The 13700-nt window shown below is 45.1% G+C and overlaps 1 protein-coding gene and 1 long non-coding RNA gene across 14 annotated transcripts in view; one reads left to right on the top strand and one right to left on the bottom strand.

Annotated features, from left to right (window-relative positions):
* Positions 1-2037, bottom strand: part of KALRN (kalirin RhoGEF kinase) — a 534490-nt gene extending 532453 nt beyond the window's left edge. For 4 of the 13 annotated variants that reach the window (XM_052792828.1, XM_052792833.1, XM_052792832.1 and 1 more), the window contains exon 1: positions 1689-2001. In XM_052792828.1, coding sequence (XP_052648788.1) covers positions 1689-1761 — 73 coding nt within the window. In that variant the 5' untranslated portion in view covers positions 1762-2001. Of the gene's footprint in view, positions 1-1688 lie in introns of all 13 variants that reach the window. The other 9 variants (XR_008236018.1, XR_008236019.1, XM_052792835.1 and 6 more) reach the window with 7 other exon arrangements.
* LOC128144261 (uncharacterized) overlaps positions 1308-13700 on the top strand; it is a 28425-nt gene continuing 16032 nt past the window's right edge. The window contains exon 1 of the long non-coding RNA XR_008236020.1: positions 1308-1806. This is a non-coding gene — a long non-coding RNA (uncharacterized LOC128144261). The remainder of the gene's footprint in view (positions 1807-13700) is intronic.

Below are 13700 nucleotides of genomic sequence, written 5' to 3'. Positions count from 1 at the left end.
GTTTCGTCAAGAAGCAGAAGTGTTAGGAGACTTGCTGAAATCTCCAGGTTAAATGTGTAAGGCAGGTAAAAAACGTATTCATGGATCTACAGGTGAAATTTCAGGCAAAGGAGGCAGATTGGGAGAAATGTCTAGTCACATGGCTCCCTGTGCTTTTTCCTCATTTAGGAATAGTTTTTTTTCATATGAGCTAGACAGACTTGACTCTTTCTAAATTCAATGCCGCTAACATGCTTATGTTGAGAAGGCAGTGTCACAGAGAAATGATTCAGCTTTGTGTGAAGGAGGGGAGAGAAAGAAAAGGTGGGGGGAACCTTAATTAACAGGTTCCTTTTAAAAGGAAAATTGGTGGGTTATTTTTCTTTTTTTTAAACAAATCTGTCATTGTTGAGACTTAGGAAATTAGCTTGTAACCAGGTAGGCTATCAGCACACAAATATCCTATGGCTTAATGGCTTGTGGATCACAAGATACACACAGCCAGACCTTATTATAGTTATCCTCTAGATCAAAGGGTTTTCACATAAATGGGGTTCAGTCTACCATAGCAGGGAGCTGCTGCAGGCCTTCAGAATTTTACTTCTTTAAAGTTTTGGTGATTACATAATCGGTTTTTTGTAACTGGAGCTCAAGGCACTGTGTGTAGCTAATGAGCAGGTAGAAGGAAGAAAACAGCTGAAAAGCAAAGTCTTGACAAACAGCTGTGGCACTAAGTGTCAGTCCTAACCCCAAAGGGTCAATCCCCTTACGAAACAAGCATTTAATCCTTTACAATTTTTAATTAAAAATCTACCAAGAAGCCTATAATACTTTATTAAGATTTTGTCGGGGGGGGGGGGGGGGAGGCAGACCACAAGTTGTTTCAGTTGAGATGCTGATCCTGTGCAAAGCAACGTTTCAGAGCTCCCACATAAACACCACCTCACAAATGGGTGGTGCAGTGGGGACCCCAGCACATACCCACTGCCCAGATAATTTAATTAACCACTGCATCATTAGCGAAGGCCCCACACCACGCTCTCCTGTAGCCCAGCTACACTTCTGCGCCACTTCAGCATCCTCTGAAACGCGAGAGCGAAACACACGGCTCTCGCCCAGCCCTGAGACACTTTGCGAGCCCGTCCCCGCGCGGTCAGCATCCCCGGCCAGCAGCGGGGCTGCGGGCGAGCGCTGCCCGGGGTGCCTCCGCCCTCACTGCCCGCCCGAACGCGGCAGGGGTAGCGCCCGGCGCTGCGCCCGGGCGGAGCGGGGCGGGCAGCGCAGGCAGCCGGCTCCGCTTCCAACTACCGGCCAGTACCCGGGCGGCCGCCGCTGCCCGGGTCGGGGGCCCGGCGGGGCCCAGCCGGCGCAGTCTGCCGCGGGGGCGACGACGCGGCGGCTCTCCCCGAGCATCCCCGCGGGGCTTTTGTGCCTGCCGGGGGCGGGGGCCTGGCCGGTCCTCCCGAGGAGGGCGGCGGGAGCGCAGCCCCGCGGTAGCATCCTCTCTGGGGCGGAGGCACGGACGAGCCGAGGGGCTGCGGCGGACAAAGCGAGGAGGCAGGCGGGGAACCCCCTCCGTTCCGTTCCGTTCCCCTCCCCTCCCCGCGGCTCCGCTGCCGGCGGTGCCCGCGCCGCCGCCGCCAGCCCCGCATCCCGCGGCGGAGGCTGGGCCCGGCGCTGCCCCGGCCCCTTCCCCGCGGCTCCCCTACCTGTTCGGAAGAAAGCATCCACCTCGGAGTCGGGGACAGCGCCTTCCTCCGCCGCCCCTTCGGCGGGATTCATGGCTGGGGTAGAGGCGGCGGCGAGCCCGGCGGCTGGTAATATCCAGTGAGTTCGGGAGGAGGAGAGCCGAGAGAGAGAGAGAAAGAGGGAGGGAGAAGAGGAGGGAGGGAGGGATGGAGGCGCGTTTAGCAACGAGCCCCGCCGAGCGCCGCCCGGATCATCCCTTCCGCGGTGCCTGCGGGGCGGCTGCCCCGCGGCTGGGCTGCGCTGCCCCCGGGCTGCGCTGGGCGGCGCGGCCCGGGGCGGGGTGCCGGTGCCGAGCCCCGCCGCCGCCGCCGGCCCCCTCCCCTCCACCCGCTATTGTTCCGACCTGCTCCGCTCCCCCCCCCCGCCGCCGCCGCTGCCCCTCGCCGCGCTGACAGCCCGGCCCGGCCCCCGGCGGCCGCCCCCGCCGCTTCCCTACCGGCACTTCCTGAGCCAGGCCGGGGAGGCGGCGGCGGCGCCCCCCACCGCCGGGGCAGCCCCTCCGCGGGGCGCGGCCGCTCCGCGCAGCGGCGTGCCCGGGGCGGGGGTCCAGCTGCTGCCGGCGGGGCGGGCCGGGCCGGGCACGGCACAGGTGCGGGCACGGGCGCCCCAGCGAGGCGGGGGGGGGATTTTTTATTTCCTACCCCTGTGCGCTCCGCAGCCGTGTTGATGCGCATCAGCGGTCTGCACCGCTGCCATGTCTCCCCTCTGCTGAATAACCGCGGGGGCACGGCGCAGCGCTCGGCTGTCAGCTGGGCAGGTACTCGGGCAGCGAAAGTGAACGCCGGTGTGGTTACACGGAAAAAAAATTCTTTTCTTTGTTTTGGGGTTTGGTGGGGGGGTTTTTTGTTTGGGGTTTTTTTTGGTTTTTGTTGTTGTCGTTGTTCTGTTTTGTTTTGTTCATGGGCTGTAAGGCACGATTGCTTTGGAAACGATCAGTGAAACTGCATGTTGTTGCAGGTATGCCTTCATATTTTATTCTTTACAGTCCTAGGTGACTAGAAAGCCAAAAAGGAGTTTGAAAAGCCAAGACCCTGGTCCCAGCTCAGACATTGATTCAGCTAGCTAAATGATTTTTATTTCTCTGCTGTATCTCCAATATTTGTGATTTGGGACAATAATTGTTGTCTCAAAATGAGTGCTGTGAGGAATACTTGTTTGTACTTTGTTAGCAGCTGTGTTAAGTATTATTCCCTGAGCCCAGCTATCAAGATTTCAAGCACAGACAGGCAGAGATAGACAGAAAGACAGATGTTTGCCATTTGGGCACTTTTCTTTCTTCTCCTGTTCACCTATTTGAAGTCTCACCAGCTCCTCATTCTTCTATAATCACGTAACAGCTCTAAAACTAGCAGCCTGCTTAAGGAGCAATGTTGCTCTTCCACCTATTCAAAACACCGTTGTAAAACAGGAATGTTACTCTCACACCTCACAGTTGTTCATCTTTGCTACCTCTGCCATTAGAAAGAAAAAGCAACTGTTGGAGTAATTACCCCTTCTGGCTGTATTACCCTTGGATAACCCATCCTTGCTGCAAAATCGCATCTCCCAGTCTCAAGAACAAAAGCTTTTTAGCCAGCACATCCCTGTGCCCTCAGTGTCATTATGCTGTAGGGGTAATGCCCAATCGCCACTCCTTTGCCACTGAAAAACCCTGATGTTTAAGGGACTCCATAGGTGCACAGGAGGAAGTCAGCTGTAGAAGATGAGGACAAAATATCCCCGGGGGAACCTGGTCACCGCAGAGGGACTCACTGGAGCACTTCAAAAGAGCTAAATATTCAGTCTAGTGCATCTCAAGAAAGAAAATACTCCAAATAGCAGAAATCTCAGAGCCAACTGGTTGTAAGTGACACTGTTTGGGTCAGATCTCAATCTGTCAGGTAGGCTAGCAGCTGAGGCTGGCAGAACCTTTCCTGTTTCAGCCCAGAATGTTTTAGACAACAGAGGAACATGCATTTTCTCCATCTGATCTCTTCTCAATAGAGCGTAGAGGAAGGCTGGATTTGGATGTATGCTCACTGACTAGATATATTGCACTTGATAAAAAGGCTGAAACTTTCCCTGCAGAAACTTAACTGTCAAAATGGCAATGACCAGGCAGGATGAGCAGAGATCCCAGTCACATCTTCTCTGACCTTACTGTTTACTACTGGAATTGAAACAGAATTGAGAAGCAAATCATATGTCATGCCTGTGGACTGCAGAAATAAGAGCAAACATCCTATAGAGATCTATCTAGCATTTACTTTCCCTCTGGCTGCCTTATTCCTTCCCTTCTGATCTACTGCCCATTTCCCAAGCCTAACACCAGCTGGTTTTAACTGAAGCCATTTACCTTTCTATGTTTATGGATTAAAAGGGTAATTTCACAACTATCTGCAGAAAATATCTACCGAAAGGGTATGTCCAGGCTGCCGAAACTCATTGCAGACTTCTGTGCTCCCTCTGAGCTCACATCATTAGGACAACGAGGGTGCCAGGACCACCTCCATATCAGGAATGCCAGCAGTAGGGCATTACCACTGTACAAGCACCTGATTACAGGCTTTCAGGCACCAGACTTTCTTCAGTGACTGTTCACCCCTTCTTCCACATCACATCACAATGCAGAAAAGCCTTCCATCTTCCAGGCTTAAGCAAGCCGCATCATTTCAAATCCCATCTCAGGATCTCATCTCTGAATATTCACTACCCACAACCCAGATTCCCTCCTTAACCCTTATTCTCCCCCAGACTCTTACCTACAGGTTCATTTGTGAGTGTGGGCTAAAGCCTTGGTAGCTGTGAAGAATGTGGCTTCCTCATGAAGTGCTTTGAGTCCACTCAGGATTTGGTACAATATGGTGGTTTTTAGAATCAAGGCATTCCTCCTTCAGGAGCATCTTTAGAAGCTAGACAGGAGTTACCCATAAATAGGGAAGGTTTAGCATCATCCAAAGGGAATTGATGTTGTCAGTGACAGAGAAATTTATATTCTCCTTTCATTATGAACCCTTCAGGAGTGGTCTACAGCATCACTTGTAGAAATCATATAGGTTACAGAAAACATCTTTGTATAACCTGCAATCAAATGTGTTAGAAAATGCTGAGGGACGGAGAGCAGTTCATTTAGCTGACCTGCCATCCTGATACCTACATGGATTCCCAGCTAATGATTAAACCAGTTAAGGAACTTATATTTAACTATATAAAATACTGATATCTTCTGAAAACAAATTATTTTTTTCCTTCACAGAGCAACTTCATTAGAACAAGAATGGTTCCAGATCTCTCATACTTTGAAACAAATTTCCACTTTTTAAAGAATAAAGGTGTTTGGAGGTTTTTATCCAGTTTCATTAAAGTATATCAACCCTTAGCCATGCATTTTGTTGCCCATTTCTGCTGTGTAAGGCACAGCAAGTTTATTCTTCCGTGTTTGCAGCTCCACTGATCAGGGAAGCCCTGCACAATATATTCACTGTTTTCATGGCATTATCATTGAAGCAACAGTCCTCCTGTCACATTTTGCACACGCCTCTCATATGCACGCACCATGCCAATGCAGGATGGGGAGTACCACATTCAGATACCAGCAAATTTTAGTGCAACCCCAGACATTAAGTGAGCTACTATTTTTATTAACATTGCAAGCAGAGCAGGGCTGTGACTGTAAAATATCATTAACAGCTAGGAACCACCATGACTTCAGTTCAAGTCTCGGCAACAAGTTTACGGTTTTTGTTGTTCAAAGAAGAGCTGTTAAATATAGAATGAAATACTTTCTGCAATATATAATTCACTTTTTAGATATAACGCTGAAGGCACCTACTCTTTCCTTGAAAAACAAAACACAAAAAAACCCCTGTAGAATTACATAAGCCAAAATACACTAGTTTCACTGACAGACACTGCTTTAATCTTTTGCATGGCTCTACTTGACAAATACCTCAATCCATACCAAACAACTTAGTTTAACTAGGTACGAATATTTTTATTTGTGACAGCCCCTAAAGCTGCTCAAAGATCAGAAACTGTCACACAGGCTTCTGATTTAAGGCCTCTGCTACAGTCAAGTTTTCCAATGGGTTGGCAATAGGTGGCATCTGAGATGAAACATTTTTTAGCTAAATCTCATGAGCTTGCAAACTACAGGATGGGAGGAGGGAGAACAATTTGAACAAGAAAACAGTAAAATTCATCTTTCTAAGACAGTACCTCCAAGATAGGAGAAATGTATTTGAAGGCTCTAGGACAGTTGCAGTGCTGGAAACAGTACAGCACTCTGAGAAAGCACGTGCAACGTGGGTGTCTTGCACAAAGGATCAGGATTCAAGTGCTGCAAAACACAGTACACGCGCCAAGGGTTCTCATCCAGAAAGGGACAGGGAGAAAAACCATCCTGCCAGGCTCAGCAGACAAGCCGCAGTGTGCAAGGTGCTGCAGAGACCGTTATTTGTGCAGAAAGTCCCTCCCTTTCAGTGTCACAGCAACATCTAAATACAGAGTGTTAATAGATAGGATCAAAGAGAAAACCTGAATAGCAGAGCAGGAAAACATAGGTCTTAAAAGCACCTAAGGCTGCCTTGTTAATAAGTTATTTGCAGCTCCATTCTGGGGTATGTGAGAAGAATTTCTCACACCCAGAGACCTGTTCAGACCTATGTCTAGGTATTAGAGTTGAAATTACTATGCTCTTAAATGGGACTAGGCAAAGAGGGTGGAAGTTTCCATCTGTATTCTAGACTATCAGGAATGCTGTGAGGGAAAATCTGCAAGTGTCCAGAAACACAGTGCGCAGAGAAGCCCCTAGGGCAGGATGGAGGAGGCAGAAGGCATGTTTCATATGCTTGGACTCAAATGCCCACATATATGCCAAAGATTATTTCTGCTCAGTAGACAGCACATGCACATCAAGGTTGGCTTTGCAGAACCCACATATACATTTACACATGTAGGTTAGCTCTACCCTTTGCTCAGATGTGGAACAGCTGTATGGGCAGGCATAGAGCAAACTCTAATCCCATGCCAAAGCCCTTGTCCCAGCATCATCGCTGCTATTGTTATCCTCCCCATCTGGATCAAAGCTGAAGTGGGAATGTCTACTCAGTTGCCATCTAGTTTCCTGCTTCCAGAGTTGACATTAGTTCCAATTTCCCTGAACTTGGACAGAAAGCTGAGCAATAATCACTCCTCTCCAGAAACACCACCCCATCCAGAAGAAAGTGATTTACAATTAGCAAGACAATTTTAAAAATATAGAGTAGTTTTATCACTGTGGCGATGCAGGGGTTTACTAGCATCAGCAGACAGACAAATGTGCCTCTTCCATATAATAGAGAACTGCATTTGCCACTCAGGCCATAGAAGCTTAAACTGAATTAGCAGCAAGCAGAACAGCTGATGCATCCATGAAGATGACACAGGTCTTTCTCAAAGTTTACAGATATGAATCCGGAAAGAGTCAATAGTGACTGAAAATCCATTTCTCCCAAGTTGCTGTTTGGATACATTTGTTAAGTAAGTTGCTAGTGCTAATGGATCACAAATTCTGTTAACTAATGAAAAAAAAAATTCTAATCACAAAGGTGGTATCCCTCAGCCAGGCTCCATTTGCTACAGCAGGGTAGAAAAGAGAAGCTTGTATTGGCCAAGTCTACACTATACTTTTATGTACATAAAGAACATCAGTCTTAAGCACTGTTAAGCTGGAACATTTTATTCTAAGTTTCCTGCAAACATTTAATCCTGATTCTGCATTTTTGCCAGATTCTTAGCGATACTGAGCAGTATTTATTTACCAGGAGCTCCTAAACTCTGTGCAACCTCCCAGGCAAGTTCTGCCCAGTGCAGAAAGAGTTACAGAATTAGACCAGAAAAAGGAAGTATTAAATAATGAAGTGTTTTGCGAAGAATGTAGATGTACATAGTAGCCATTCAGAAAACCAATTTTAAGGTGAAGCATGCATTAAAATTAAACAGTGACTACTACTTTATTACCACAACCATTCATTTCAGTGCACTTGTAGGATACTAATTTCACACATGGTTGGACATAAATACTAACCTGTTTTCCATTTCACCAGTATAAATTTGTGTGAGATAGAAGTTTCTTCCTGGGATAAAAGAAAAGTAGTGGTGTTGTACACAAAACCAAAACCAATGATGTGAGCTCAGTTTATATTTTAGAAAAAGTTAGAAAACGAAATGATTGGATCTCTAAATTTGTTAATGCATTTAAGGCTTTGGATTCTCCTAAGAAGCCCTAGTAAACCTAAAATTAATCAGCTAACACATTAAAAGTATCCTTAGGACATCAAATGATTCATGCATTCTTATTGAATCAGGTGGTGTCATGTCTGAAAACCTTTTAAAATCCCCTAGACCTCCTTACTACAAACTACACTATACAGTCCTCATAAATCCTGCCAGCAGTCTTTACAGACTCTATACCTGGCAGCTGTTTATCCTGCTTAGGGCTTTACAATATCTATAACACTGAAAATGTACATTGTAATGTTCACACCAGACTCCACCCAGTAACTGGAATGTCTTTTCCCAAATTACCCAAATGAATAAGGTTAATCAAATAAATTTTGTTTCATTTTTAAGTGAACATCACAGTATCGCTCATGTAACAAATTTGGATAAGACTTATCTGCAGAGCCTCACATGAGAAACTGACACAAGATGCCCTTCAGTTGTTTTCTTGTGGTGATTTGGAATTTGTATTTTTCTGAAAACAGAATTAGTGTTACTGAAGGCAGCAACCAGTAAATTACTGAGGCCGAATCTGATGCATGGGAGTTGTTCAGTGACTCTGAGTTTTCACCCACTCTCCTGCAATCACACCCAACTGTACTTTCCACTACATCTCAGGGGCAGTCGTAACTCTTCCTGACACCAGGAGCAGGGGTCGGTTATTCAGCATCTCCCTGCTTTCCAGTAACTACTTCTCTCCAGAGAGCTTTAAGAGTCTTGCTGAGCAGATCTCCTCTTCTGCCACCTTCCCCAGATATCTTTTCAGCCTGGCTTACAGTTATGGCTGGAGAGTTTCCAGATGTTCTTCATTTATTGTCCTTTTGGCTTTTTCTTTTCCACCTAATAACAAGTCTCCTTTCTCTGCTGCCTATAAACAGAGGTTCATAAGGATGGAGAGTAGCTGCAGCTTCCTTCCATTATTGCTTGCTACAGGCAAGTGTGAAGGAGGGAAGGTGTTGGGATACTGGGAGTACAAGAGAAGCACATGTGACTGCAACTAAAGACTAGTAAGTAGGCAAGGAGGAATATGTGTCCAACCAGCCACATCCCTGTGCTTCCCGGCCCCCCTGGGCTGAGAGTCAGCTTTCCACCCCACTGCACAACGATTACAGACCTGGTGCTTAGCTGCTTGCAGTGGTGCTTCAGATCTCGCACAGCTCAAAGCCCGGCTTAGCTCTGAACTTTAAAAGTAGGTCTCTACTGCCACCACATCTTGCTCGGGGTATTTTACACTTTCCATGCATTAAAAGGTCAGGGACAGATTCCCATGGTTCACAAGGAGACCTAGACAGACAGACAGGGATGATAATGTGTGTACGGTATATTGGAGATTCCCGGTGAAGTTTGTGACAGTTCTGACAACTGTAGATACGAATGTTTTTCACCCTACAAGAGATGCTTCAGTGGCAGAACATTCAAGGAAGAACCTCAATACATCAGAGAGGCCCAAAAGCCCCTGTATAATTTGGATTTTCAGTACAAACTGCCACTTCGATATTTATATTTTTAGTTCCAGTGCTGATGGGACAAAGATTCATGCAGAAGTGCAGCTCTGGTGTGCTGAGAGCTTAGAAGGAGATAAAATTAGGAACCAGATGGGAAGTCACAGATGATACTGTTCTGCAGAAGGGACAAGACAGTAGCTGAAGATACTATTTTCAAAACAGTATTGTTCCTAGCCACTGTGACACTTGCTCTGAGAGGGAGGTCATTTATATGACAGCAGGCAAGGCTGACATACTTTCTGCAGTAGAAGAGCTGCCTTCAGGGTATTTCTACATCCCGTCTGTCAGTCTGATAGAGGCTGGTATCAAAATTGCCCTCCAGGGAAGCTGTGCTGTAAATTCTTAAGGACCACACATGATTCTGAATATCTTCGAAAACATAATGCCTCACAGCTGCTGGAGCTGAAGTATTCCCTTCCTTCAAAGGGTAAACCTTCAGTGGTCATCTGGATCTGTTTAGAAACACTGATATCTGCTAAAAGGAAGCTCTCTGTATCATTATGACTGCTAAAATGAATCTAGAAACTGTACACAAGCACCAACCATCTTCCTTTCTTTGACTAAGTCATGTCAGCTCTTCCCTGTACTCTGGTGAACATCTGGAAGAGACCAAACCCATGCTTTGCTATGTTTATTTCACAGACAGCACTAGACAGCTCATGCTCCAGAGCTGCAAGAAGTCCATGCTATAGGCTACAGACCATCTGGCTACCAAGATCCAGTGTCATCAGACCAAGCCTCTTTGGTCCTAGTAGAACAGGGTTTTTGTACCAGCAGACCTGGTGTATAACACAGAAGTCTACAAAGGCCTTCATACACTATCTTGTCAGCGATTAGAGAAAGCATAACTCATTTCATCAGGACTTCATTTCTTGGGTAGAGTTGTCTGGGGCAGCAGCAGGGAGCTCAGGATACCAAACAAATACCCAGGAAGAGAAGGTTGGGCAACCTTTCTTGTTTCAGTGAAAGGCAAAGTTGGGCTAGTATCAGTTTTTAACATCTAATAAATTTGCTGTAGCACATAGCTTTGGTAAAACTGACTGAAACAATTCTGCTAGAAATAGCAAGAAAGAATTCAGAATGTTTTTCTTTCAAAATTTGACATTTTGACTCTCTGAAAATAGGGGGGTTTTTGCTTCAGAGACTTTTGTTTTAAATGATTGGTGGTTAAAGACAAGCCAAGTATCCTGAAAGTGAAACAAATACAGGGTGCCTGTGCAGCTTGAGCAGTTACGGCTACTGGAAAAACTCTGAACCTGTGTACATGCAGTACAAGCTCAGCGATATTCAGTCTGGTATGTAGCCAAAGAAAAAATACTTTTACTCCAGTGCCAAAGCCAGAAGAACAAATACATATTAGGTAGAAACGAATATTGGGAGTAAGGATTCTTAGATTCAAATCCAAGGTTTCTTTGTGCTGTGAACTGTGACCTTCCAGAGAAAAATTACCCCTCTAAATAATAATTAACCTATCTGCAACAGGGCTACAGTGTTTCTTACCTTCAGGGAAAGGCTAAATTCATTATGGTTCAGTGAAATATTCTTAGATCTACAGCTGAATGACACACTACTTCAGGGTGAATTTTACTCCTATGAGAAGCCTTGGCAGATCCTTTGCACAGAAGTGAATTCCACATTCCCATTTATGGTGGTGTTATAGAGCTATAGCGGGATATTTTGGTGCCCAAAAGACACACATTCCCCTTCCAGCCTCTGTTTACTCCTCCCAGCTGGCACTGCAGGCGCAGTGTGGGCCACAGCCACATTGGTCCCCATTTGCTCACAGAAACGACACCCAAAAACCAGCCACCCCTGCTCCAAGTCTGATGTTCTGCAAGTGCTAAATAATATCTGATTGCAAGTTCTGCCAGGAGAAGCTTTTATCTCAAAGATAAATCTCTTCATCAGTTATAAAATGGAACAGCACAACATTACAAATGAATTTAAGATTCAAATGTCAATACTGTAAACATATGCAGCTTTCCTAGGCAACAGAAGTAAACACTACAGTCATTATTATCATTCATGCAGTCAAATATAATTTGAAATCCATGAATTCATGTTTGTTTATATGTAATGGCATTTTAATCCTTTTATTTTAATCTCTTGCCAAGGCCAACCTTCCTGCTCCCTTTATATACATGTGTACATACACGCATATTTGGGCTGATTCTCCCCCAGTCGATGGAAAAGAGAGTTTCACACACACTTCCTTTTTTTTTTTTTTTTAAAGTGTGGGGAACCAAATTAAAACTAACTTTGGCAAGGAAGATTAAAGTTCTCTACTGAATATTTTTCTTTATTTACCAATGACTATTATCTTGTCTAACTTTTTCGACTATGTAGGTTTTCTGTGCCTTGTATCTGCTGCACAACAGCAGCACTTAGGTTTAGGCAGTAGTATACATAAGTGTCATAAGTCTACTATTGACTTTAACTGTGGAACTGGAGTAAAATCCCAGGCCCAGTGAAATTAAAAGCAAAAGTCCCTCTAACATCAGCTTTTCAGTCTGATCAGTATAAGATGTTTTTATTGCTGAAAATCCCAGGTTCAAATACTACTATCAGTGCAACTCATCATCCATTTAGATTGTGAAACTGGAACTAATCTTGGGAAGTTTAATCAGGAGCAATTTCTCTTACTTGAATTAAAATAAACATTTGTTGCATTCTGTATGTTTTCAGTGAAGAGTATTGTTCAGAAAATTATCCTTCCACCCTGTACTAATGTGCTCCAGGATCTCCCCCACTACTTTGCATCAGTTATTAGACCTTGCACTACCCATGAAAACACCAAGTTCTTACACTTGAGAAGGTACAGCTAATTCAGAATTCATCAGTGCACATGAGCAGCTTAAATTATTTCCCCCAATGCATTATTGTGTGTTTATCTTCACTGAATTTCGTTTGCCATCATATTGCCCAATCATCCAGTTTTATTAAATCCTTCTGGACATCCTCCTGGTCATCCATACTTTCTTGCTTGGTTTCACCACCTCATTATTCAATTAATCTTCTAGATCATTATGAATTGTATTGAAAGGTATATTCTCTACACGACAAAGTGATTATTCTTAAGATTGAATTGGATTTTGCTGTGATGCATTTAGCGGTGCAAGAAACACAACCATGAAAGCATTAGAAAAAGAAAAATACTCCAACATATATCTCTAAAGAAAATGAAAGCTAGATGGAATTCCCATCCTCACCAGGGGCACAGTGGTTTGTTGTTCCAGGCCCAATAACACTTTCCGTGGTTTATGGTATGCTAACAAAACAGCACACACTTAAAATAAAGCCTGATGCTTCCAAACCCTCCAGTGCAAGGGAGTTGAATATCCCTGCTGCATCAGCGGTGCCTGCATTTTCTTTAGTCCTCCTTGTACCTGGGAAGAGCACCATAAGCCTGATACCACTGGCTGACATGTTCTCCTTCCTTCTAGGAGCTCTTGCCATGTCCTGCAAACCTGGGTAGGGAGAGGGGGATAAGCAAGAAGGAAAAGAGGAGGGAAGGAAAGCATCACCACACTGGGATTATGCCAAGAGCCTGGTAGACATAGGCACTCCACTCCCATTACAGTGCTGCAGAAGTTCAGTGCCAAAGACCATGACAATAATTTCAAAAATCCCTAAAGAAATGACTATATCTGCCACACTTTGCCAAGGTGTGGTGGAGCTGCCTCCTTGCTATGCTATAGTTTCGTCCGTAACAGTGTGGGTGGACATTTTTAGACACTAACATCAGACAGAGGAGCTACTGACTCAGAATCTGCTGTGAACTTTCAACTAACAGGAGTCAACTCCAAAGTCTCCCTCTGGAAAAGAGTTTTCTGCAGCCTCAGAGAAATTGGTCCATGAAAAGGTTTCAGAAACCTCCAGCTGAGCCTACCCAACAGATGTTGCTATATCTGTCCACCCCCCAACCAAAGACACACACTTCTTCAGAGCCCAGTATAATTTTCATAGAAGTCTACAGAAAGACAGTTCAAGCTCCGGGGCTGTCACTTCCTTATACATTTTGGAAATAGTCTCAGCTAAATCAAAATTGCCATTGGCCTTCCTCCAGATTTCAAACAGAGAACAACTGCAGGGTTTGACTCTCATTTGCAGTTTCTGATTCTTTAGGGCAATGCTTTCTGTTTCCCTGCAATTGGCAGTTTTCTTCTACCCATGTTTTTAGAAATCTCATTTTCCCATCTTCTTCTGTATTATTTTAATGAAAGACAA

The sequence above is a fragment of the Harpia harpyja genome, chromosome 7 (genome assembly GCF_026419915.1).
Source record: "Harpia harpyja isolate bHarHar1 chromosome 7, bHarHar1 primary haplotype, whole genome shotgun sequence".
In the NCBI taxonomy this organism is placed as follows: domain Eukaryota; kingdom Metazoa; phylum Chordata; class Aves; order Accipitriformes; family Accipitridae; genus Harpia; species Harpia harpyja.
The sequence above is the reverse complement of the archived record's forward strand: the minus strand, read 5'-3'. Positions and strand labels throughout refer to the sequence as shown.